Source organism: Acanthochromis polyacanthus, chromosome 17 (assembly GCF_021347895.1).
Source record: "Acanthochromis polyacanthus isolate Apoly-LR-REF ecotype Palm Island chromosome 17, KAUST_Apoly_ChrSc, whole genome shotgun sequence".
Classification (NCBI taxonomy): domain Eukaryota; kingdom Metazoa; phylum Chordata; class Actinopteri; family Pomacentridae; genus Acanthochromis; species Acanthochromis polyacanthus.
Genome location: NC_067129.1, coordinates 22,158,535 through 22,184,591, shown reverse-complemented (window position 1 = coordinate 22,184,591; position 26,057 = coordinate 22,158,535). Strand labels below are relative to the sequence as shown.

The following is a 26,057-nucleotide window of genomic DNA, read 5'->3' as shown; positions in this document are numbered from 1 at the left end:
GAAGATTTAACAAAGCGTGAGGACAACCTGTAAATACATGGAAAAAAATATATGAAACATAAGCAAACATCCATTACATCAACAAATTGCAATTACTTACAGAAATCTTGACTAAAGTGCTGCACATCTGTCATTTGGATTGAACAAGATCTATGTCGCGGACAGCTGCCAAAGTCAAGTGGCATATTGCTCTGTCTTTCACAGTAGTCTCACATTTTGCTGCCATGTCTTGTTATGTCCTTTGCATATAAACTACTGTCTGCTGCAGAGCCCGAGTCCGAGGTAAAATACATTAAAAGCTACATTGCTTTACATGAGGAAAAAAAAAGAGCTTAAAAGAAAAACAGAGACTTTATAGCGTGATGTTCAAATACTCTAATTCTGTCTGCATTTCTCACTTTTCAGGAATGTCTTGAACAACACAATCTTTGAGAGAACAAACCTCTTATCGTGGCACATATCCTAACATGCTAATTACCCCACACACAGTTTGAGTTCATTTATTATGCATGAAATAATCTAATATGATGACTGTGATAATTATGCGCACATAGATAAGATAAAAGAGTAGTAACCAATTATGGCTCGGGAGTTGGGAAAAGTAATTATTCTTTGTAGTGGAAAGAAGTCTCAGTTCAGAAAAAAAAAGGGGGGTTCAGTCTATTTTTTCTTTTTTTCCACTCAGTTCACAGTGTTGCAATTAACAAGTTGAATCATGTCTGCACTCCCTGATAATGTTTAAGGAATATTTTCTTGATTAAGTATGCACAGATATGTCTAGTTGCACAGGCGATTCACCGGCTGACCGAAATGTAATAAAATAAAGCTGGAATATTGCAGAACCTGCTTCCTGAGCTGAGGTAAGCTGCCTCCTGCTTCGATAGTCTGTTATGATAATTGCGCACGTTCGCTCCCCGAGCCTCTTCACACACTCCAGAAATCTGACATGTTTACATTATGACTTGAAAGGCAACATGACTCGAAGCCCGGGGTCTCGTCAGCAGCAGCAAATCAGAAAGGACACTACAAGGAAGGAGTGGTGCTTGGAGTCGAGCGCTCGCAAATCAGACGCGTGTTGTAGAGTCATTAAATATTACCACTTCTAAAATCAGAGCTGGCGTGCGGTTAGCCCGCGCCACTGTACAAACACACTTAACACAGCACAGCTTTCTTTGACAAATTATGTGCCTGCCACCGCACATCACAGGAAACAGAGCCTCCGCTGTAATTTAATTTTTCTTTGAATATTTTGGCCTGAATTTTTCCTCAGAAATTAAACTTTTATGTGATGGAATGTGGCAGTCTGGAAACAGAGTTTAACAGGGCCTAATACGTCAATATGCATTTTGCTCATGGGCAAGAAAAGAAACGCTTCACGGCTGCTCTTGGATACTTCGAGTAGGACGCAAACCTAACTGAGTCACTGCTGCAAGCCACGGAAAACGGCAGAGGAAGGAACATTTAGTAAAGAGAGCAAATGGGGGTTATATAACCACATACAAACAAAAAATAAATAAAAAAGGTGCCAAAGCAGAATGTGTCCTATGTAAACAGACATTATCTGAGGGAGTTTTGTGTCAGTGACCTCTAACTAAAACCACGTTTCAGTGACTTGGGAGTGCACACGTCATCTCCACACTCATCCGGAAACCTCTGTCACCAATTTCCTTGTCCAAGTCTCTGTTGGACTGCTCTAGTTGACTCATGATTACTTGCAGAGTCTAAGCTTGGGGCCAAACACGACTCTGAGACCAGTTAACAAAGCCCACAATTGTCCAGAAGACAGCTCTCACAAACAATGCCGCATTACTCCTAACAGGACTGTCGGGTTTTCAAATTCACACTAAACATCAGCACAATGCAGAACATTTTCTTGGAAGACAGAGTTTTATGTAGGTGGTGATCCTGCACTCATTTCAGAGGAGGAAATAAAAGACAAGAACACAAGGATGAGAACAAAGAGACCGAACTCTCTGCAGCTCTAAACCGGAGGTTAATGTAGTGGTGCTCTGGTTTCCTTACATTCTCAGCAAAGCCATAATGTTCTAAATGTAATGAAGTGAGGAAAGGAGAAAGCAAGGGCGATGAACACGGCCAAGACGGCGATCACTGCATGCCATGCCTTTCATACGGACAGCTGATGTTCGGAATAATCAAGCTACTGTATAATTCTGCAGAGATTACTTCTTCACAGATGCGTTTCTCTGGACATTAAGCCATGCCTAAACACATTTACACTCAAAAATGCCCACAGTTCCCTCAGTTCACTGACATTAAACAGGGGGAGCATTAAAGTTTTGTTAAAGTCTAAAATCAAAATAAAGCAACAGCTGTAGACTGAGCAAAAATATTGTCCCTCTGATGAATGTGTCCTGCAACAGGATGAAACAATTAGATGAGAAAAGAGTAGAAAAAAATATTCCGGGGGTCATTCCAGAATTGGAGGTTATTTTATGTCTGCCTCATCAAATTTCATATAATCCATGTACAAAATACTAAAACGTGAGTTGTTAAGTAAATGCACTTTTCCTGAGACCGAATCTGAAATAATTAGAAGGAAATAATGTTTTAAAATGTTTTTAAAAGTTATAAGTCTTACCAAATTGAACAGTTCAAATGAATTTTAAGTTTCCTTTTTTTGGTATTATTTTTTCATTGATGTCTTGTAACTGTGGGGCCATGTTTTTTAATCAAGATAATATTTTAAAAATAATTATTATGCGTGGAAAGTGTCACACAACAACCTTGATAGCATAACCTTTTTAGCTGGTAGAAGAAGAAGAAAATAGTGAATCATCATCATCAATATTTTTCACATTTCCAAAACATTGTCGGTCTTGATTTAATGTCTCACTCCACCTCATGCAACCCTGTTATGCATATTATCAGGGTAAAACAAATTCCTTTTACTTTTTTCCATCAGTAAGTTTGTCCTCTTGGTCAGCAGTGACAGCTCGCTAAATCTTTAGCTTCTACTCCTGAGAAAAAGCTAACATTAGCATGGATTAGCAACCATGCTACTGTGATTAGAGTCGGGTTAGCAAACAACAAATAAAACATGGAATAAAACTTCTACCACTGATGTGTAAGCTGAGCCAATCAAGCCTTTGATAATTTATTACCTATTATCAATGAATATGTAGCAGCAATTTACGAAAGAGAAGTTTTTTATTCAAAAATTTTGAGTTCCGGAATACCCACAATGTATATCCTGGCCTGATTTAAAACAAAGCAAAGTGAAAGACATCACTTCACAAAATTAATTGATTATTTTCACTAATTATTAATAGTACAACTATTAATTGTCTACTGGAATCATGCTCAATGCCATTTTTTTCTGAGGTGTGGAGGTCAGTGGTGGTAAGACAAAGCACAGGACTTTGACACTGAGGGGATTTGAGACGAGTGAGAAAATTGCTTCCCATTTTTGGTGTTCATTTTATTCAACAATACACGGCCTGGGCTTTAAATAACTGCCATGTTCTTCTCAATATATAACTAAGATGAAGAGCTTTTTAAAACCCTTATAAGCATGTCTGTTTCATCATTAATGATTCTTCGTGAGCGAATTTTACACTAAATATTGTGATTGCTTAATAAGCTGCTGGTCCTTTGTGTAACTCAGGGCTGCACAATATTGGGGAAAAAAATGTGACAGAAACTGCAATATTTCTTGTAATATATTTTGCCGCATAAAACAAACACAGGTATTTTCACCAGACAATTTGAAGAACTGCATTAGGAAATAATTAATCATTCTAGAACAAATGAGTTGATTTGGTTTGGCAGTACATCTGCATAAAAAAAAAACCTGAAAAAGGTTGCTTGGAATTTTCTTATACAGTGTAACACTGGCAGACATCCAAAATAGTTTTTAGCTGTGGATGACATTCAGCTGTGGCTTTGCACTCGTCATATAGAGCTGCGTGCTGCTAACCGTTTTTTTTTTTTGTCAGCATCATCATTTCTGTTGCTGAAATATCCCCACACAATTGATTGCTTGTCGCAAACAAATCTTCATTTTCTCTCCTGCTCTTTTTGCCGTGCGCATGCGAGTCTTCCATGTCAACAGAGTCTTGTAAATAGAGAAAAAAAAAACAAATCTGTGTATCTAAGAAGACTTAAATTGGAGTAAATGATGTCCTATTAGACAGAGTTCTCTTCCAGATTAATCACATGCAAGCTTTCTCTTTTCTATCAAGTCACGAAAAAATTGCAGCATGATGTGTTTGAGTTCATTTGCCTTCCTTGCCCAGGTGCAAATTGTGATGTCAAAGCTGTAACAATTAATTGCAAAGCCCTTAAAAACTCTCAGTGGCACTGCATTTTTCGGCAAATATATTTCCTGTTGCAAATCAGAAGAACATTTAATGAATGTATTGTCTGGGAGACATGCTTGTTGTGTCAGCTTGTTATTTTGGACCAATTTTATCAAATGTGACTTGTGCTGCACTATTAGTATTACTCCAATTTGCTTCACTTTAAAAGCTGCTGGCTAAACAGCGCAGTGAAACAAGGGACTTTGTTCCAGTGTCATGTACAGAGGCATTTCCATCCTCTGGGCACTGATATGAATCCAGCAGCAATATAGGGATAAAACCGTGCAGTCCTCTTATTGCAAGTCTTATGAAATACCGTAACAGATGCAGCCAAAATGAAATGCACTTCGACAGTAGCCTGCACTGCCATAAAATCATGGCACTTTTATAGCAGGGGACAGGACTACATAAAGGAAGTCATTTGCAGCTAATAAGAGCGATCACTAAAAAGCATTAGGGCAAATTATTTTGTCCTTGCCACTGTACAATGCCTTTACTAAAGTCTGCTGATAAGCTGCTGTTTAACCCAGGAGCTTAGACACTAACAAGTGTTCCACCAGGCATCTGCAAAGACCACTTGGAGATTAACAGCAAGGTATACAAATGGGTTCGAAGAGAAAGCTGCCTTTGTTAAACTCTAATGCCAAAAATAAAAGAACAGCTATAGACTGAGTGAAAATATTGTCCTTCAGATCAATGGTGTCCTGGAGTGCAATAGTCTGAAACATTCAGATGAGATGTAAGTGGCAGAAAGAGCAACACACTTGAATAATATCTTTGGAGAGGATTGTGGAAAATGGAACCGTGCTCCGGTAAATAGTCTTTTGGAGGTCACAACTTTAGCGCTGGTGCATTTCTATTCAAAGTGCAGCAGACTTCAATGAGCTGCTCTGACAATAATCAAAGTAAGGTGATTTCAAAAGGCCATCGACCACCATTTCATAGAGATAATTTTTCATCTCCTTTCACACGTTGCCTTGTGTCTCATTCTGGAGCTCATCTGTGTATTAATTCAGCCGCGAATGCACCCAAGAGTAGAAAAAAAAAATTAAACGTCATTAGGAAGTGGTCAGAGATGCAAAAGCACTTTGGTGATATAACAGGAATACACACTACAGTTCAACAGTATGGTTTCACTTAGAAATGTCCATATTTTTGAAAGAAAACAGCAACATTATATTAATCAAAAATACAGTCTAGACATTGTTAATGTGGTAAATGATTATTCTAACCAGAAATGGCTGATTTTAACAGAATATCTCCATAGGGGTACAGAGGAACATTTCCAGCAACCATCACTCCTGTGTTCTAATGCTACATTGTGTTAGCTAATGGGCTTGAAAGGCTAACTGATGATTAGAAAACCAGTGTGCTTTTATTCATGTCTGGATGACCCCAAACTTTTGAACGGTAATGTAAATCAGATTAGTGTTCACAGAAATGGCTTGGATTGGTGCTTGTAAAAGTTTGTCTTCAACTTTGTAATAAAAGTTGCTCTGACTCACAGAAGAGAAACAACAGCTTTCCTGCTGGCAGCAGTACCACAGCGCTGCACACCAGCTGGCACTGTACCTGCAGCACACAGACTGGAGTTTAAACTGCAGTCGTACAATGGCAATTTTGCTAAAGGGGTCAACCTGCAAAAGCACATTTGTATCTCTCAAGAGAAAGCCACTGCCACAGTGTATGAACATAGTACTGCATGGAGTAAAGTCGGTGCTATTAGCATGAAGAAACATGCAAAAAAACAGGACACTTAAATAAGTTTTAAGGAGTATTGTACTGTGGAAAATTCTCAGTGGCAGCGACAACATTTTGGCCCATGCATTTATTCATTTTCGAAGGGAAGCACAAATATGCAGCCACGCAGTGCTTGGTGGGATTTTCTCTGCTATGATCTGCTGTTGAATTCAAATCAAATATTTTGAACCTCACCCAGCTCAGCTGTTACCAGGACTCTCAAATATAATAAATTCAGGATTTACTGGCAGGCTTCATATTTCTCCGTGTGAAGCTCTACTCATTTATTAGGATTATCTACATTCCACCAGAGATAAGAACCAAAGGCACAATGAGGTTCAGAGTCTTGTTAAAGGTCTTCAAATGCAGAATATATAATAAGCTGTTGCTAATTTGATTGTGTGCTTGATCCTTGAATAATAACCACCGGTCTAAAAATAAGATGTTTTAATTGTTTTCATTGCACAAAATAATGACATCAAAAGCAATTTATACCAACACTAGTGAATAGTGAAGACATTAGAGAGTAGAGGCAGCCTACTTCTGATGCATCTTTGAAGTACATTCCCCTCTCAGTAAACACTGTATCTGCGTGCACATCCTGCTGGTGAAAAACCTGAGCCGTATTGGACTTTTCCATTCAATGTCATGACTTCAGCTCGGTTTAGGGAATGTGTCCCTGCTGGGTTTTCATTTCCTCTGTCTGAAAAAAGGAATGCAATCAGAGTACTGATGCTAAAATCATTACCTAATGACTAAAGCCTTTGTACAACTCCTTCCATGCTGTGGCGTTCACTGTTCAAGCACACATCTCGGATTATTGTGTGAGAAGAGCATTTCTAAAAGTTTGTTTGAGGAAGGGCCATTAGATTCAAACGTGCGAAGAGTTATCAATCAGTTGATCACGCTCTGAGGACTGACATAGATTTTTCAAACATGGAGGCATTCATTTTTTCAGCTGCAGACGTTTTGATGGCACAATGTGAGCGGCGCTATAGTGAGATAAAATGATGCTGTCATCAAATCTTGTGCAGTAAAGAAAAAAGACAGACTACTTATCTATTTGCTGCGTTTTCTTTCTTTTTTTTAAAATCACAAGTGAAGTGATTTTGTTCTGGGATGACAGAAGGAGGTTGGGGTGGATAGTGGGTGTACGAAACATACAACTTTAAAACAAAAACAGGGTTTACACTAGGGCTGGACCATAATATCCGAATATTCGTTAGATACGGCGGTATCCGGATATAAATTTTGGTTGGTATCCGAATATTCACACACACCCCGTCGGACGTAAGGACGTTACGGGGCGGAACGAATATTCGGATATTCGTCTTTAATAGGGCCCGAATATTCGGAGGCCAGGAACCACTATTCGGGTCAGCCCTAGTTTACACCAAGACTCCTGTCTGTGGTTCAAGCAACAAAGGCACTGTGGCTAAGCTTAAGAGAAAGACTACAGTTTTGATAAATTGTTGTAAAGTGGGGTTGAACAAACAATCAAGACATGATTGTTTGGAACACACTAGAGATTGACCAACATGCTTTTACCAAAATCAATGGGTGTCTCTGAGGCTTATTATAATATTTAGAACTTGTATACATTTGGACTCACATTAAAAAATCACCTGCACAAAGCTTTCTAGAAATGTCTTTTCTTAATTATGTTTTACACGTTTCATTAAAAGATTTTTCCAACATTTATCTTTTGTGGCGTAATCAATTAGATCGTGCTGTGGGTCAGACCACAGAGTGGAGAGAGGCAGCAGCATCAGAGCCAAAGAAGCACATTTTATAATAATTTACTACATTGGGAATCAGTTTTAAAAGAAAAAAAAGAAGAAGAACAACAATACTGATAATCCGGGAGATGCTGTCCAGTCACCAATAATCAGCCGTTGATAAACAGACTAATAATTGGCCAATCCATAGCACAGACTGATGCAAACATCATGCATCATTTTTTTAGATTTGAGTAGAAAAGGAATGCAAAACAGACTGCTACTAAAATCAAGACTTATCTGGCACTGTTATAATATTGTCACTATATCTGTCCAAATGTTTGCAATATGACTTTTTGCACATTCCTCAGCCCTGTTGCAAATTGTTTCGTATCTAAACATATTCCTTAAACTACTGCACTCACTCTAAGGAGATTCATACAATAATATTTTACTAAGGAACAGCGTGTGTGTGTGTGTGTGTGTGTGTGTGTGTGTGTGTGTGTGTGTGTGTGTGTGTGTGTGTGTGTGTGTGTGTCTGTAAGCAGTCATAATCATTATATAGATTTCTGTGAAATAAATGCTAGAGCTGCAGTAACACAGTATTTGTATTATGTTTTTCTTTTATTTTCACAGTTTGACAGTGTAAATGCATTGCTTTTAGATTTTAACTAGCAAACGATAATGCATTCATTGAAAACAAAAGGTTGTTTTTATGTTTTACGTTTTGTTCGATGCACTTTAAAATAGGTTGCAACAGTATTTTTTTGCTGCATAAAACAATGACACTACAGCCTGACTCCGCTTTTCAAAATGAATCAACCCCGGTCCTACACAGCCCGTGTTTTCATCCCATCTCTGTGCCCTTTCTTAAACCAAGCTTCGTGATGTTGACAGTATATGGAGAATCATTGAATTTGCCTGCTGTTCCTCTTGAAGCATAAATCAAGCCAATCCATCTCTCTCCGACCCCGCTCCCTGGTGGCTTACTTAGAGCCATGCCAACGCAGCACTGGCTGTGGAATGAGCAGGGGCAAGCATGCAAGGGCTGTCCTTAAGCTGCGCTGTCTGACGGTATAAACAGGCCTCTACCTCCTCTGGAGAGCAATAGGGATCAAGCGGGCTTAGTGGGCATGACCTGTGAGGGCCCAGACAGGGCCGAAACATGCAACGCAACACAATTGTCTTAAAGATTGCTCTGCTATTGAACATGAGAAAACTAGCCTACATCACATTGCTCACGGGCCGGAACAGGACCTAGATGCACTCCGCTGAGGATACCCAGCAGACTAAAGCCTTATGAATAATTCTGAACATCCTTCTTTGTTTTTCCAGCCTGATTTAAGAAAGTGGGGCCCTTAAAAAACTAATTAGACATTTCGCAATCTGATCACTAGTGGAAAGAAATCCACTTAAAGGAAGTCCTGTAAGCCTTATAAGACCCCCCCCCCCCCCCCCCCCACTCCTTCCATCTCCAAAAAATTTAGACTGTCTCCAAAAATGATGCATTGGTTTCCGCGGCACCACGCAGAGTGGAATTAGAGGCAAAGGCAAGGGAAATGACAAGACATTTGCTGATGGTTTAATTTCCTCTATTGCTTTATGGCCATACATAAATGCTTAAATTGGTTTGTAACATATGCTCTCCTCGCTCTGTTTACTTCCTTCATTTAGTGTGACTGAATCGCTTTATTAGTGATTATCCCCCAAAAGCTGCAGGAATGCACAGCATCACACCTCATCATGTAATTTACTCATATAGCAGGAATGGGAATATGCAAATAGTGTCGGAGTATTTTGCAGCCCCCAAATATGCCCCTGGGCTGCTTGTCCAATGACACAAATCATCAATTAAGATCTCAGCAGGGTTTGCTGGATAAACTAAATTGGCATTATCCTCTTCTAACAATACATAGAGCCGTGCGGGGTACATCGCAACAAAGAACAAACATCTCTGAGGGTGATTGGTAGCGATGCATTTCGCCTCGTGTGTTTGCGTGTGCGCGCCATCGAGATTCGTTCCCAGCTGAATCGTCCGCTGACAAAGGTACACAGTCATTTGAATAGTGTAAAAGGTAACAGGCCTTCTTTTGCTCTTTCAACAGCGACTCGCAAGCAACAACAACAACGGCGCCTTTTCAAAGCATTTACTTTCACGGGGGGTGCGAGTTCAGCTCCTCGTGGGATTTTACACTCAGCACTCTGCACCTGCCGAATGTGTCTGACGAACGGAGCTAAAGTGGTCCAAATCGCCATTGTGATTTCTCAGGGAAGCAGATGATTAGTAAACAAATGGTTCAGGCATATTTAATTAAGCTAATGTACTCCCCGCGCTCAGGCCGTGGTCTTACAGCTATGGTGGGCCGTAGTTTGCGTGACACATTCTACGACAGACGACAAAACCTGGGATGTCAAAGTTAAATTTCTTAAACTTTACATTCAGCAGCTTGCGGTTCTTATTTTTTTGGTTCATATTCACTCTGCATGTGTGCCAGCGGGTGTAGCAAAAAGCCCCGTAAATGACCTGTGAATTTACTTGCAAGATTGTTAAATTCTAGTCAAACAGGGAGCAACAAAATTGTGCACCGACTTCGCTCTGAGCCAGTTAAACGTCTCCCATGAGCGAAAGATTCACTCAGGCAATTGTGGAATAAACCAGTCATCTGAAATAGAAAATAAAGTGGTGAGGGGCAACACAAAGAAGGCCAGTGTTCTGTCTCAGGGAGGTTTTGCAGGGCAGAGTGGGCTGAGAGTAAATATTAGAGCTCAGCAAGATGCAGAAACACTTCAATCAAGAGTTCGAGTAAACCACAGAGAATTAAGACTCTGTTCGACCTTTACAAATACAGACAAGTGACTGAAATAGACATGTACACAAATATTACGTTATAAAACTGCTGTTTGTGAGCAGGAAACGAAGAAGTTACACATGCATCTTTACAAAAAAGACTGGTTTAACTAAGAGACCAGTGTAGATGATAAATATAAAAGCTGAATTTTCACCCGGAGTTCTTTTTTCTCTCTCTTTTCAATCTTACATTATTGTGCATTTGTTTATTCTGTCACAAACAAAAACAGCACACACACATACACACACAACTATCTACAATACAATTTATTATTTAAAAAAAAATCGACTGAGTTAACTTAGACTTGCTTTACACAGCCTACAACTTTGCCAGTCAGAACAACAGCCTTTTTTCCTAACACGCCACCTATAACTTCCACATGAAGTAAATCGCAGGAGCAGCGAAAAGACAACACAAGAGTCACACCATCACGCATTCACCGTTCATTTACAAACCACCTAAACACGACGTGGCGTTCCTAATTGGCAAAAATGAAAGAAAAAAACCCAACTCATTGAAAACGCCAGCAGCTCCCTGCAGCTCTGCGCCCATTCACCCGATCCATTCACTGTTTTTTTTTTATTCTCATTCTGCAAAATTACAACCTTTTTTTGCACTGAAGCGTCCGCGGCACAAAAACACATCCTACACATATCTGCATGACAAACAGACTATTTTAAAAAAAATCCAAACGCCGCATCAAGCAAAAGAAAGAAAGAAAAAAATCCACTGGTCTTTCAGTCCAGCACAAAAATGCATCTCCTCTCCTTTCCCTCTCTCTTTTTTCTCCCCCTCCTTTACGTCCCCCCTCCCTTCCTCCCTTTCCTTCCCTCTCTCTCCCTCACTCTCTCTCCCTCCCTCACTCTCTGTCTCTCTCTTTCCCTCCCTCTCTCTCTCTCTCTCTCCCTCACTCTGGCCTGGCTGCCTGTCTGACTGTATGAATAATGTCCTGCCTTTTGTAATGAAGGGGGGGAAAAGGGGAAAAGGACGCTGAAGTGGTAAAGCCCTGCTCCCATGCACTGACATTGGAAATGAATGACAGCTTACCTGCATGCCAATCTTCATCAGACTGACACTGGGCTGACAGCACAGCCTATACTCCTCCACACAGCCGCTGACGTCAGCCCCGCCAGGCCCCTCCCACCTCCATCTTCATCTCCGCTCCCCGTTTTCCCAACGCCGGGCTGCTGATGCCTTCCAGTGTCCGTGGGAAATACGGCAATCACGTGCAGGGCTTCACGAGAAAACAACAGCCGACGGGGGTAAAGATAGCACTTTTTTATCAGCAGGTTCTGAGCAACCGAAGCAAACTGATTCATCTAAATGTAACAATTGATTGCTCCCGATTAGATTCAGCCCTTAGATGCAAGCGTGATTGGACCCTACACTCTTCCATAAGTGGGTCAAAAATGACCCACCGATTTGTTTTTATGCCATTTTTGTCATTTTGGTTGAAAATAATCATTTGTATTATTGTTTCTATTACATTTTTGGCCACACAATAACTATTTCATGTTTGAAATGTGTATGTTTTTCACTTTCTAACAGATTTTGAACATCTTTATAATTGAAAAAGAAGAATATTACACAAAACAGCAATGGAAGAATATCAACCTGTCTGAGGAGAGGGTTGCAGAGTCAGTAACTTCTTTTAAATCACTTCTTCAAGTACACTTTTATAGACTTTCTTTAATGTGAAGTTTACTTTTAGCTTTATTTCATTTTAGTGTTCTATTCTGTGTTATGCCATGTTTGTTTTAGATGTTCTCTCTTCCTTTGTCTTAAATTTAGCATCCTGGTTCTTTGGTGTTATGTCTTCTCTCTAATTCTGTAATTTTCTTCTTTTTTTTACTTTTAATTTTAACCCTCAGTCTTATTCTTTAATTTTCAAACTACCTAGTTCCCTTGTTTGACCTGCATGCTAATCTAGCTAATTATTCATTTAATTTGTTAGCATTTTTGCTATTTATTTTAATTGACTGCTCTGACTTGCCTCCTAAATCTTGCTTGATTGCATATTTTGGCTGTCAGCTGTCAAAGCACTTTGTGAACGCTGTTGCTAAGGATGCTAATATACATAAAGTTATTATTATAATCTCCATTTTGTTGAAATTTTCCCACTCTTTTCCTACCACTGTTGCTGCTCTCCGTCCCTCCAAGTTTATGCACTGCATCCCTTCTTGTATGATATTATCAAGGATAAAGATTCAGGGTAGTAATAGAAATATTACAATTTCTTTAAAAGTACACAAGGTAACTTAAAATTTTTAATCGAATGACATCAAAACATGTTTTTGAGAAATAGCTGGAAAATTAAGTGGTAAAAACTTTTCATTACAAAGATATCGGAAGAAAGCGACCTCACTGGGTCATTTTTGACCCTCTTATGCATCTAAAGGTTAAATACATTCAATTTGAAAATGTAATGAATTTTCGCACATTTAACATCTCCACTGAGCTTTGCTGGAATAAAAGCAAAACAGAGCGACAAAGCTGAGAAATGCAGTAGGCCTTCACTCTAAAAAGTAACCCCGGGACCAATTCCTACCACTCGATAAAATGCATGTTTGTAAGTGAAAAATGTACCAATTTAGATAAACCTGAAATGTTGCAACCAATATTATTTGCACATATCAACACCTGTTCACATACAGTATGACAGCATTGCACAAGATGTAACATTTGCACATTAGCAAGAATTTTATTTATTTTTTCATTATTTTTATTTTATCTTGTTTTCATTATATTCTATTTTATTTCATTTTATTTTATTTGTTTTTTCAGTGGTGAGAAGGGAACTCGCAAAATAAGAATTTCATTACTCCCAATAACCGCTATGTTTCTGCTGTGTATATAACAGCTAAGTTCTTGAATCTTGAATGATGGGTAAGGATGGCATAATAACAGCACATCATCTTAATATAGTGTGTAACTTAAACACAAATTTCTGCAGTAGCTGCTAAGATTGAATTCAATTGGCTTCAAAATTAAATCTTCCATCACCTTCAGGTCGAGGTTTGCCAACTTCAAAATTTTTGTATAGAAAGATTGCAATTAGGTGAATAGCACTTAACAATAAATTTGAAATAACATGGAAATAGCAGTTGAAACTATTTACTTTTTATGAGTAATGAACTTGTGTTTATGCTACCAATCATTATGCAATCAACAGTACCTTGATTGTGGAGGAAACGCTGCTTCCTCTAACTCGGTGTATTTTACTGATTAACATAATTTCATCACAAATTGCATTGTTGCATTATATTGTGTTTATGTTGGGCTCAAACAGTAGTTTGAAGAGTGCAGCCTACCGTCTCTTTAACCATTTTCATTTGCTTCTAAATGTAAATGGTGTGACAGTATAGTTCTAAAGGTGAGTAAAAGTGTGCACAACCAGAAATGATCAGTTCTTAGGTTCTTGTTACAAGAAACCAAATTAATTCCTACATCATTTACAGAAATTCTAATTCTCACTGTGGGCAACTGCCTTCTCTGTCATTCTGGTCTACAGCTTTGGAAAAAAAAAATAAAATAAAAAAATAAAAGATTAGATCAACTGTTATTTTTTTCTCTTTTTTACAAAGTAAACACAACAGGCTTTGAACACTGGTAATTTGGTTTGAATTTTACCATAGTAGTTAAATACTTTTAGCAGCTTATACAAGACATGAAAAAGCCGTATTATAATTCAATATATGTCTGTTTAAAATCATAATGTATTGAAATTTTAAAAAATTCTAAATTCACACATCTCCAAAGTCATCATTTTTTTTGTGCATAAGCTACATCTGTAAAGTAAACAGATAATCCAAACTAAATTATCCCTTAACAATAGCGAAAAGAAGAGAAATGCAAGATGACAATAAGCAGCCATCTTGGCAGTTAAGGAAGAGGGACACTCATGAGAGAGACTCATGGCTAACTGGGTTAGAATCAGTAAAACAAACTGCCCTTGTAATATCAACCAACCCTGCTCCAGATTTGCAGTGACCAGCAGGCACCTGTAAATCTACTCTGTGAACACCTTTGGTGAAAAGTATAGCTCAGACCTGGCCTGGATCATGTGTTTTATGATATGATTCATTGCGATATTACTACTAGCAGCCTATAAAGTGCCAGTGCAGATTCTAAACATGTGTCTAGGTTAGTGAGAAAATTAGGGTTGAGAGTAAACGATACAGAAGACTGGCACTTTAGCTGCAACTCTGTTTCTATCCATAGTGGCAGGCAGACATCTTTATTTAGATTCAGAAACAAATGTTTAACTTGGACAAGGGCAGAGCCAAGAGGTGATCTGATGTGGCCTTCACAGAGTAAAGTCTGACCACCTCTCTTCCTACACAATCAATAGTTAAGCCCATCAGAGAGCTCGCCATGTACTCATAGAAAAGGAGTTACAATAACTACTATTTTTCTTCCAGAATTTTTTCATAAAACTCATTTTCTAATGGTGCTGTTGCCACTCCAACACATTTCAACAGTGCAGCCTATATATCCATTCAACCACATGCAACCAAACAGCTCTGACCAACCACAAAAATGTTCAAGTCTAAAAAGGCATCTGTTTTTATATTTAAATAAAAAGTCAGTTTGTGGGCTGCATGGCTTGGTTGTTAGCACTTTCACCTTGTAGGTAGAAGATCCCTGGTTAGCCTTCCTGGGATCTTTCTGTATGGAATTTGCATGTTCTCCCTGTGCATGCGTGGGTTTTCTCCGGGTTCCCCGGCTTCCTCCCACAGTCCAAAAGTATGCTGAGGTTAATTGATGATTCTAAATTGCCTATAGGTGTGAATGTCAGTGTGATTGTTTGTCTCTATGTGTTGTCCTGTGATAGACTGGCGGCCTTTCCAGGTCCAGGGCATCTCCTGCCTTTACCCCAAGTCAGCTGGGATAGGTTCCAGCCCCCACCTCCCTAATGAAGATTAAACGGTGTATAGATAATGGATGGATGCAAGTTCAATCATGCGTTCTGAGAACAACACTTCTGACACAGGAGTACAACTATTGCTTATAATATTACTTGTAATTATCATGAGACTTAAATTGGAATTATAAGATACATCAATCATTTTTAAAAAGCATAACTTTTTTTCTTAAAGGTTACATTAAAAGCTTATGATGCTTTATGTAAGCTCCTATGCATATGTCAGTCTTGGCTGCAGAAGCAAATGATAAGCTGTGTTTCCATCACTGCCCCCAGACGGTTAAATGAGATTCTTGGTTCTTCCAGGTTTTCAAACATTGCTAGTTAATGAACTCTGAGGGAAAACATGGATTAGCTCTGTAACCCGAATGTAAGATAGTGCAGAAACTGAGGTTTAGAATGGCTGGAATGGAAGAGCGGCTGTACAGGAAGACGAACTGGGGACAGGAGCCCCTTATCAGGTTTAACTGGGTAAAGCTTTGACTCTAGAGCAACATCTAAACATGCTGGAAATAAGACTGAAAGCAGGAAAGCTTAGTGGAGTTCTGTGTACCCATTTCCCATGTGTTCCTCACTCTTTAGTAACAATGTGTTTGATTGGCCAGGCACCCAGTGCATTTATCCAATCACACTCCAGCTGGCTGTTACCAGGAAGCACAGGACGCGATGAGCGAGCTTACCTGCTCCTGACTGCTTTATCGATGGTGGCGTGTTAGTTGGCTACAAGAAGCCACTTCTATGGAAACAGAGCTTTGTATTATTGAACAACACGATTTCTTTTTCACACTAAGCATGAATCTGTCGGCCTCAGCTTAGTAGCGCTAGCTGTGACGGCTAATACCACAGTGGAAGGGTTACTGCTAACTACCGAAGCTAACGCTACTTATACAGCCGAAATTGTTTGACTTGCTGATAATAATATCCCGACCATCATCCCTACAATGCTATTCATCCACAGCAGCGTTTAACTGTTTGACCTGTCAACTAAGCAACCTTAAAGCGTTGCAGAAAGCATGGCTAACACCGTGCTGGAAGTCGGTACCGGCGTTTTTGTCATTGCGGTGGTCTGGATTGCAGCTCTTGTGTTTGGGATGATGCTGCTCAGAGCATCTGGATCCGCGAAGTAAGTGAGACAACATATACACACACACACACCTCACGTAAACCCCGATGGAAGATATTTACCCTATATTAATTTATTATTTATGAGGAAAAGCCTCTATACGAGACCGGTAACATATCTAAATCATTCAGTGCCTTATTCCTTTGATATTTCACGTAGATTTCTTGTCAATGAATGTGCACACACCGTGCAACGGTAATAACTTCAATTAGGGCATAATTAGGGAAGGTTAAAAAATCGGTATATCCCCGATTCACCAGGTGAGAGCAAACATATCTCGATCTGCGTTATTTTACCTGCTTTGTGTCCTACAATATAAGCACTCCAGCCCACTGTAATGATTTGAAATTCAATTCAAACGGATTTCAGTGTCTACACTGTTATTAATACATCAGGATGACTGGTTTCATTCATTAGGGTTATATTTTAAGATATATAGCCCATCTGATAGTTCTAAAATAAATGATTTCTTCATTTTTAATACCATCTAAATCACGTTAATTACAATCTAAAAGGGGTTATTAGACATACCCAGCATATACAGCCTAAACTTGTAATCATCCTACATGGCAACCCTGATGACACTTTTAAATGCTAAAAGTTCTTTGGTCACATTTATACAGTTACAAGAAATGTAAGCACCCCAAAGACACACATTTTGCTATTATCACACAAGACATACAGTCAAGTGTGTTTGCATGTTATGGCTGTTTGGCCCGGGTAAAAGCAGCTGTAGAAGGAAATAAACTGGACAGCACGCCATAAACATGAAGCCACTTTTTGGAAGACAATCACTTTTTGGCACTATTGATTACAGTGTTATAGGGTGGTGACTGTGGTAATATCAAGAACTTAAAAACTGATTTATACTCAAATTAATCATAGTGTACCCTGATGCATAAAACATTATAAGGTGTGTTTTAGCAGGAGAAACCTCTTATATCTGCTACATTTTTGTTACCTACCCATTGAGTCCAGCGAAAATCTACTTCAGCTCTTTGAAACAATTAATTATGCTCACCACTGATTGCTGGAGCAATACACCTCACAATCCCTGCTGATTAACACTTCAGACCATGATGCTACTGAAGTCGGTAAATGTTTATTTTTGTGTGACACCAAAGACTGTGCAATTACTTTAAAGCTTAAATGCGTTACACATGGTGTTATTTACTTGATTGGAAAGTTAACAACTTTTTAAAAACACAATAAAGGCCGCCATTGTTTAGATTGGGCCTTTATGTCGGCATTACCCTCAGATAACCCTGTGTTTACTGCAAGCCTTACAAAGAACATTGAATCAGTTGTGGGAGTCCTAATGCTGTCCTTTTTGTTTGAACTGTGTGTGCCCTGCTAGGCTAGGAGTTATCCCAGTTTTTCTCTTGGCTCTCACCATCACTTTGGCGTTGGTGTTATTTCCTCGCACCCCAGAGACGCCACCGCCTTTCAAAGAGATAGAGGTGAGCTCCAGTCACTCATCTACATACTTTAACAGACGCTCACGAATTCAAACTAGAGGGGAAGTTTATTCATGACTACTGCTCTACATTGTCAGCCAACTAAACCTAAATTAAAATCTTGTGCCTGCCTAGAATATGAATGGGCATGTTTTCACTCGTCATTCTGTTCAACCCATAAAAAGACAGTTTGAACTTACTGAGTACTGCTGCCAAATCCACGACATGGAAATACTCTGAATTGATGTAGTACACTGAAAACAAAAAGATTTGTGGTATTTTCGTGTGTTTTTGTGACTTGTGCTTAATGACACCATAATGCAGGTCATTTGAAAATCGAAGCAGGCCCATGATGTAAACAGTCTTGATGTAAAGCCACTTGGCATGTGGTAGCACAGAAAAGCTTTAGGTTTGGAGTGAAAAGTGAGGATTCAGCGCCAAAAATACTAAACTAACTTTGCTGAGTGGCCGTCTCATACACACAGAATTTTGTCACATAGTGCCTGCTTGCATGATGCAAAATGACAAGTCAGTACAGTGGGACATTTCATTACTTGACGGTGGAGTTATGTGACAATCGGTGTACATTTGTCTGTCTGTCTGTCTGTTAGCAATATTACTCAAAAACAGACTAATGGATTAGGATGAAATTTTCAAGGAAGGCCAGAAATGACACAAGGACCAAGTGATTCGCTGCCCACCACATATTTAGATCACGTGTTTCGGTATCTGTACATAACACACACATACATAGCACATGCCTGTGCTCACCGCTAGGTAGTTTTTTTGTTAAAGACGACTGAGCAGCCTTGGTGAAGTACTACGCTCTCTCAGTGCTTTTCCTGTCCCATGTCTCTCAATATCGGATAGGGTTACTCACATTTTGTTGTTGTGTGTGTACTTGTCCCGCTATTTTTTTGGTAAGGACTGCTTCGAAGTTTCAACCATCAAGTAAGGACATTTTGGAAATGTGAGGACCTTTTTGGTCAGGCTTATTTTTTCACAACCTTTTAAATGTCTGGTTGAGGGTGAAGACTTCGTTTAAAGGTAAATGTTAGGGATTAGGTTTAGGATAGGGTTTAGCACTTAGTTGTGGTGGTTAAGGTGAAGGTAAGGGGGAAAGGGAATGTGTTTCGTCAGTAAGTGTCCACACATAAATAGCCATACAAGTGTGTGTGTGTGTGTGTTTATGGACACAACCCTGAAAGGCAAAGCTCAGGTCATACAGGGTTGTAACTAAGAGCAGAATTAATTTCCTTTATTTTTACTGACTGAGAATAAAGACTCTAGTTCGATGTGTGGAATAAACCCGTTGTCCCACAAGAAACCTTAACTCTACCATACTGTAAGCCAGTATCCGCAGCACTGTATGCCTGTAAATAGTGTCACTGTGTGCACTTCTGTGCATGTGCTTGTCGTAAAGGCCTGTTCTGCTTTATCTTAGTCCAACAGCAACACAGAACAAACACTCCCCCATGTTGCCTCCGGGTCGTGCCAATAAGCCGGCCAGATCTGCCAAGCAAGCTGCCACCCCATAGAAATAGCAGAGCAGAGCCCCATCCTGGCCAGCTCATGTTTTATAGCTTTTGTACAAAGGCAGACACCAGACCAGCAACAAAAAGAGAGAGGAGCAAAATGTAACTTCCTGAATTTTCTGTACTAGGCTTCCAAGTAAAATTAATCCATGTACACACACATTAAACAGATTCCAGAGTTTTGGGAAGGTTACATGTAGAAATCAGGTTAGGAAAAACATGACTGTCTCAGGTTTGCTTTGTGTGGAGTAGTCAACCTTTACTCACCACCAAGAGGCCTCTTATTTCTCTAATTCAGATATATGAAGCAAAGAATGTTGTTTAAAACAAACTGCCTATATAATTGTAGACGGTTACAGCTATAAGAAATCATCCCCAAATCATTTATTAACACTTCATTCAGGCTTTGTATATTTTACAGGGTAGTTAATACAATACAGTTCTACAAATGTGTGAAAGGGTTTCAACTCATACAGCCATTAATTAGAACCTTAAAATTAAAACATAGATTAGTGAAATAATCCGGACAAATTGTAAGTAAAACACTTTAAAATAAAAGAATTAAACGAATGAATGCACTTAATTGGAGGATGTGAGGATCGGTTTTTATTCTAACATCAATTAGAATAGAATAGAATAGAATAGAATAGAATAGCTTTGTTATCATCATACATGAGGGCATAACGAAAATATAAATCGCTGCCAGTGAACGGTGCATTGATAACGAGCTAAATTAACAACAGTGAATAACAAAATCAAATGTACATATAAAGCAAGACTATATTAAGAATTATAACATGCAAGAAAAGGCAAGATATATACAATACAGTAGTGTTTTAATACAGTACTGTTGAAAACTGAAATTATAGGTATCAAATCCACCTCCCCATCAGATCAGAAACAGTATGAAACAGAGGCAAACATGGATGTGAGGATAAAAAACATTCACTGGGGACAACCAGTGACATTTTCTAGTCGTGTTGGAACAGAGTCGTTTTCACCGAGCTCGCACGTACAAAACCTGAAACTTAGTCGCAAGCAGAGAGATAATGTGTGTGTGAGAAATGTCTAACCCCTCGCTGTTAAACAAAAGTAAAATATCATAGTGTCAATTAGGGCAGTCCCAGACTAGGGGTGGGGGGTGGTTTTCTACCACACCTCCCTTCTCCACCCCCCCGCCTCCCTGCTCCCACCCGTGCACCAAGTGGCACATTAATAAAACATGGCCCACACTTTGGGCTCATGCTTGCTGCGTAATTGGCAAATTAAAAAGTGAGATGTGTTAAATGCATCCATAAGAGACGGCATACATCATCTGCACCTCTCGTAGACACCAGTGGGGTTACGCACAGACACACACCTACTCTTATTCGACAACTTTCCGTGTGAAATCTCTCTCCAGACAGCAGTAGGGCTGCTGTATTTCGTCTATTATCTGGCTTTAGGGCGTTACACAGTTTGTGTTCTCGCATTCATGGGTGGCTCATGATGGAAATATTAACAAAGACCCAGAGCTATAATTGAAGTGTTGATTAAATCTTTTAATGGCAACTTTTAACAACTCCAAACTTCTCCAAGCCCAAGAAGCAGAAACATCAGTCTAGATAGAAGATCTGTTGTCTCTCTGAGCCCTGCGTCTCGCTCGCTTTACATCTCCTAATCGACGGTTGCTCTGCAGTGCTGTGTGGTTTTGTGCCCTCGCTGATCATCTAATCTAGATAAGAAACAGCAGGATCCAAAAATAAAGAGAACCCCAAAGCAACGTTACATTTTAGTAGCTGTGATAAAACGGTGAAACAGCAAACATGCTGTTTCTTCGATCACAGGTTTTTCTGTTAACAAACTATGTTTGACAACCAAATTCATTCATTATGTGGTCATCTATCACAAATACCACAAAGCAGATTCTCACAGTCACACTTACAGTACTCCTGCTGATCTTTCTATCTCTGTGTACTACAGGGGATCGTTTTCTATGTGTAAAATAACCAGAGGCTGTATGTACACAAATAGTAAATGTTCAGACACAGGCTGCCTGTTTTATTGGGCTGTCTTCAGTTTAAATGACATTCTCTAGGTTAATGAAATGACAGTTTTTAACAGCAGGAACTGAAAGACACTGTTTCATCTCATGATTGACCAATGTGCCTTGTGTTAAATAAGGCCAGTATTTGAGCAGATACCCATGTACAGGGGATCCTTGGCTTAAGTCGCAGTTCCATTCCTACGTCCTGACATAAGTCAGTTTTCTCCCTAAGTTGGAACTCCATTAAAAGAGTCTGACTTATGCTTGGGAGCCATAATGAAGGGCAAAAAGTTAGCGAATGTAGCACAATCCAAGGTGACGTACAATCAAAGAATGTAAACAAAGCCATCTTGTAGCGCTACGTGACGACATATTCGTCTGCTCCGCTCGCCATGTGATGACATATTCATCTGTTCTGCTCGCCAACTAGTTCCACTTAACCAGTTCCAACGTAACGACGAAACGCCGTAAGTCAAGGACATCGTAAACCGAGGACCCCCTGTAGTCCATTGTTGAATCAATGCATTAATACATGAAAAAACTCAAAATATACAGTTTAATTGTATGTTTTAGTTGGATTTGAACTTTGAGGTACAGGGAAACAGTCAGTCTACAATATTTGTGAGTGCTGCACTTGCACATCAATCGCAAATTGCAGGTAACTGCAAGTTCTACAATCCTCTGTCATGGTGATGCATGGTTTTGATGGTGGAATGGTTCTTTTTATTAGGTACAAGGGACAACATTAACACATAGAAGATGATCTCATGGTAGTCGCAGCTTGCATGTTGCAAATTTTATGAAATGGGGCCCAGAGCAGCACGTCTGTTGCATGCAGCACACAGTTAAGCAATCCTGGAATTTCCAGATATCTCAAATTACATCTAACTGTACGTACTTGTTGACCAACACACACTCTTCTCTCAAGTTCCACAACTGACAACAGTCAGTAGTTTGTCTGAAACAGAAGCTAGTTCAGATGTAACTTTCATGAACAGTGATGCTATATGTCCTGGAGCTGGAGCTGTGGATAGGGTGAGGGGGCCAGATGACTGCTTGATATCTAAGACTCTTGAAGCTCCTCCATGGTTATTCTGTCTTGTCAACTGTGAATTATATCAATTGGTTTTGGTATCATTTTGAATTAAAGATTTGATTAGGACGTAAAACACACATATGGCGAGTTACTGAAAAAATCCCCAAAAAATCCAGTAATCCATCCATCCATCGTCTATACACCGTGTAATTCTCATTAGTTTCGCGGGGGCTGGAGTCTGTCCCAGCTGACTAAAGGTGAAGGCGAGGGACACCCTGGACAGGTCCCCAGTCCATCACAGGGCTACATATAGAGACAAACAATCACACTCATATTCACACCTACGGACCATTTAGAGTTACCAATCAACCTCAGCATGTTTTTGGACTGTGGGAGGAAGCCAGAGTACCCAGAGAAAGCCCACACATGCACAGGGAGAACACGCAAACTCCATTAGTGGACTGCCCAGGTGATCGGTGGTTAGCACTGTCACCTTGCAGCTAGAAGATCCCCGGTTTGTGTCTCGGCCTGGGATCTTTCTACATGGACTTTGCATGTTCTCCCTGTGCATGCATGGGATATCTCCTGCTTCCTCCCACTCCCTAATGAGTGTTGTATGTATAGATAATGGATGGATGGATAATTAAGAGTTGAACAACTAGACGCAAATTGTCTCCTTATTCATTCTACTTGCATGTGACTTAGAGGTTTCAAGTTTCCACGTCACACTTGTAGAAGCGGTATGACATGCCACAACTGCTGTTAAACTGAGATATGAGGCGACCGCACAGAGCATGTCCTTCTTCAGCCAAATCTACACACACATCATTCTGCACAGTGAAGGAATAATAAGCAAAGTGAAAAAAAGAAAATTTGATTTAACTTTTAAATGCAGCCAGTACCAGCAGATTTCTCATTTTGAGTGTATCTGTATGCACACAACCCATTCACAGCCTCACATCAGGCCACTGCACAGCTCTGTGAAAGCCCTCTGATGACATCTAGTGGATAACAGAGGAAATACTGCATTTATGAACTAAAATGCATTTCCTATTTATTAATAGCTACTGTTTAGGCATTACTGCTTTAGTCTGTTGCTACAAACTTGTAACGGATTCACTGTTTACTCTGCAGATAGTGGACACTTTGTTCATCGGCCGCTACGTGCTCCTGGCCGTGGTGAGTGCCGTCTTTCTTGTGGCTTTCTTCATGCTGCTCCCCTTTCATTTCCTGGAGCCGGTATATGCCAAGGCCTTACGAACACACTAGAGATGCCAGGGTCAGAGCTGGCACTTGGATCACACTGTTGATGTACACAAGCATTAAGTACCGGTAAAAGCAGCTCTGGTGAGTAGCAAGGAGCCCCCCCCTTTGTGTGAAACCAGACTGGAGAATGCATCCTAAACAGAAACAGCAGGGGAACCGGTGCTGTCTTCATGGACTACTGTTTGTGGGTTTGTTGACTGTTTATACCCAACAGACAATACTTCAGTTGTTTCCTTTTATTATGTATCATTTCACACAAGCAATAAAACATGGTCAAGTTTTGTTTTTTTTCTACTTTGATGTGTTTGAGTACTACTGGAATTCAGCATTACCCAGCAGTCATTGTTTACCTTTTTGTCAATTAAAAAAAACATGTTTACTTACTTATCTGTGTGATTGACATTTTTCTGTTTTCTGCTTTTTCATTCAAGATGAAATGACATGTCATTGTGTTACTGACAGTCCACGATGCACATTTAACTCGCGACTTTAAGTGAAAGTTGTTCGTTAAAAATCAAGATCAGAGGTGTGGACTCATTTTAGGTCAGGAGCCACATTCAGCCCAATTTGATCTCAAGTGGGCCGGCCAAGTATTATCAGAGCATAATAACCTATAAATAACCACAACTCGTAATTTTTCTCTTAGTTTTCGTGCAAAAAAAGTATAATTCTGAAAATGTTCACATTGATTGAACTATCTTTTTTGAAAACATTATGAACAACCTGAAATTTAGTTGGATTAGGTTCATTTTGTCGTTATTACAATCGTGTTGCTTTTTTAAACTGACAATTCAAAGTGATGGTGAGAGCCAAGAGAAAAACGGGGATAAAAAGGACACGTCGCCAAACGTCAGATGACGCTCTGAGGAAGACGGCAGAAGCTGTCGAAACATGTCAGCAAAGGTAATACAACTTTTCTTTACTGAATTGTCGGTTTAAATAAGCAACACTATCGAACCTGAAATTTGTTAGGAAAAATAAGTTCAATTTCAACAACATTATGCCTCAGGTTATTACACATTCAAACTTACAGATCAGTGTCCACAATGGCACAAACATTCAGTCACAGGTATCTGGAACTGAACAGTCTAGTATTTTACTTTACAAAACAACTTGTCAAGGTCTAGATTTTCTCTTTTTTTTTGTCGTTTACTTTTACGCAAATTTACAGTTTGCATTTAATGCCTTCTCTGTTACTTGTACACTTATTAAAGTCATCCCACGGGCCAGATTGGACCCTCTGGTGGGCCACTTTTGTCCTGCGGACCACATGTTTGACATCCTTGATTTAGATGCATCTTACGTCATGTGCCATTCAGCGCTGTCTAATGCGGGAAGGTTTGATGTGTAGGTTTTCAAATAGATGGAGTGATGTTAATACAGTGAATCTACTTTTTGTACTGTAACTAATAATGTCAATAACGTGTGAAGATAATAAAAATCTCTAACTTCACTTTAATAATAATCTCAAATCAGTCATGAATTTGGGCTAATTAACCTGTTGGAATGGATACAGCGTTGCACTGGTTCTGAAAATTGACAACTTTAGCTTCCAGGTCCATTGCAGCAGCTATTTAGAGGCGTTTCTATTAAATTTGATTGATTTTCCTCATTTTCTCAGAATGTACAGTTTGTCTGACAGTGTCATGCAAACATGTAGACAGTTTCATTCAGATTATTGCAAACAAATGTGAATCAAACAAATGCCACGGGGGTTTTGCCTTCTACTTAATTACATTTGCCTTCTGTCAAATGTTAAACGTGTTTGTTTTTCATGTCCACACATTGGTTGGATAATTGAAAGTCAATAAATATCACGTCAAAAATGCTAAGAAGTCTTGGCTAGACCAAAAACAGACTAGGAACTACACTGTTAGAAGTCTCTGTCTACAGCTGCTAATGTACACACTAGATGTAAGTGGAATCCATGTGCAATATCATGTAAAAGTCAAGTGATTTAGAATTATATCACCTCCAAATGATTGCAATATGTCTAAGTTGGTCAGTTGGATTTTTGCTCTTCTATAAAACAGAAGTTTAGATTTATTGTGTTAAAAATGTAGT

General features: G+C 39.4%; 2 protein-coding genes across 2 annotated transcripts in view; one reads left to right on the top strand and one right to left on the bottom strand.

Annotated features, from left to right (window-relative positions):
• The window catches only part of LOC110952294 (uncharacterized), a 133,910-nt gene extending 122,097 nt beyond the window's left edge, over window positions 1-11,813 (bottom strand). Inside the window, 1 exon segment of the mRNA XM_051937917.1 lies at window positions 11,674-11,813. The gene's annotated coding sequence lies outside the window, so the exon portion shown is untranslated.
• A 4,359-nt stretch (window positions 11,814-16,172) lies between these two features.
• tmem218 (transmembrane protein 218) lies at window positions 16,173-24,376 on the top strand. Its single transcript, XM_022195787.2, has 3 exons — window positions 16,173-16,673; window positions 18,031-18,133; window positions 23,862-24,376. The coding sequence occupies exons 1-3, from the start codon at window positions 16,564-16,566 to the stop codon at window positions 23,994-23,996; spliced, it is 348 nt and encodes a 115-aa protein (XP_022051479.1). The 5' UTR covers window positions 16,173-16,563; the 3' UTR covers window positions 23,997-24,376.
• Window positions 24,377-26,057: the final 1,681 nt, after the last annotated feature.

Coding starts and splice junctions, on each gene's coding strand:
- tmem218 (XM_022195787.2), top strand. CDS start 16,564: ATGGCTAACACCGTGCTGGAAGTCGGTACCGGCGTTTTTGTCATTGCG. Junction 16,674..18,030: donor AGAGCATCTGGATCCGCGAA/GTAAGTGAGACA, acceptor GTGCCCTGCTAG/GCTAGGAGTTATCCCAGTTT. Junction 18,134..23,861: donor CGCCTTTCAAAGAGATAGAG/GTGAGCTCCAGT, acceptor TTTACTCTGCAG/ATAGTGGACACTTTGTTCAT.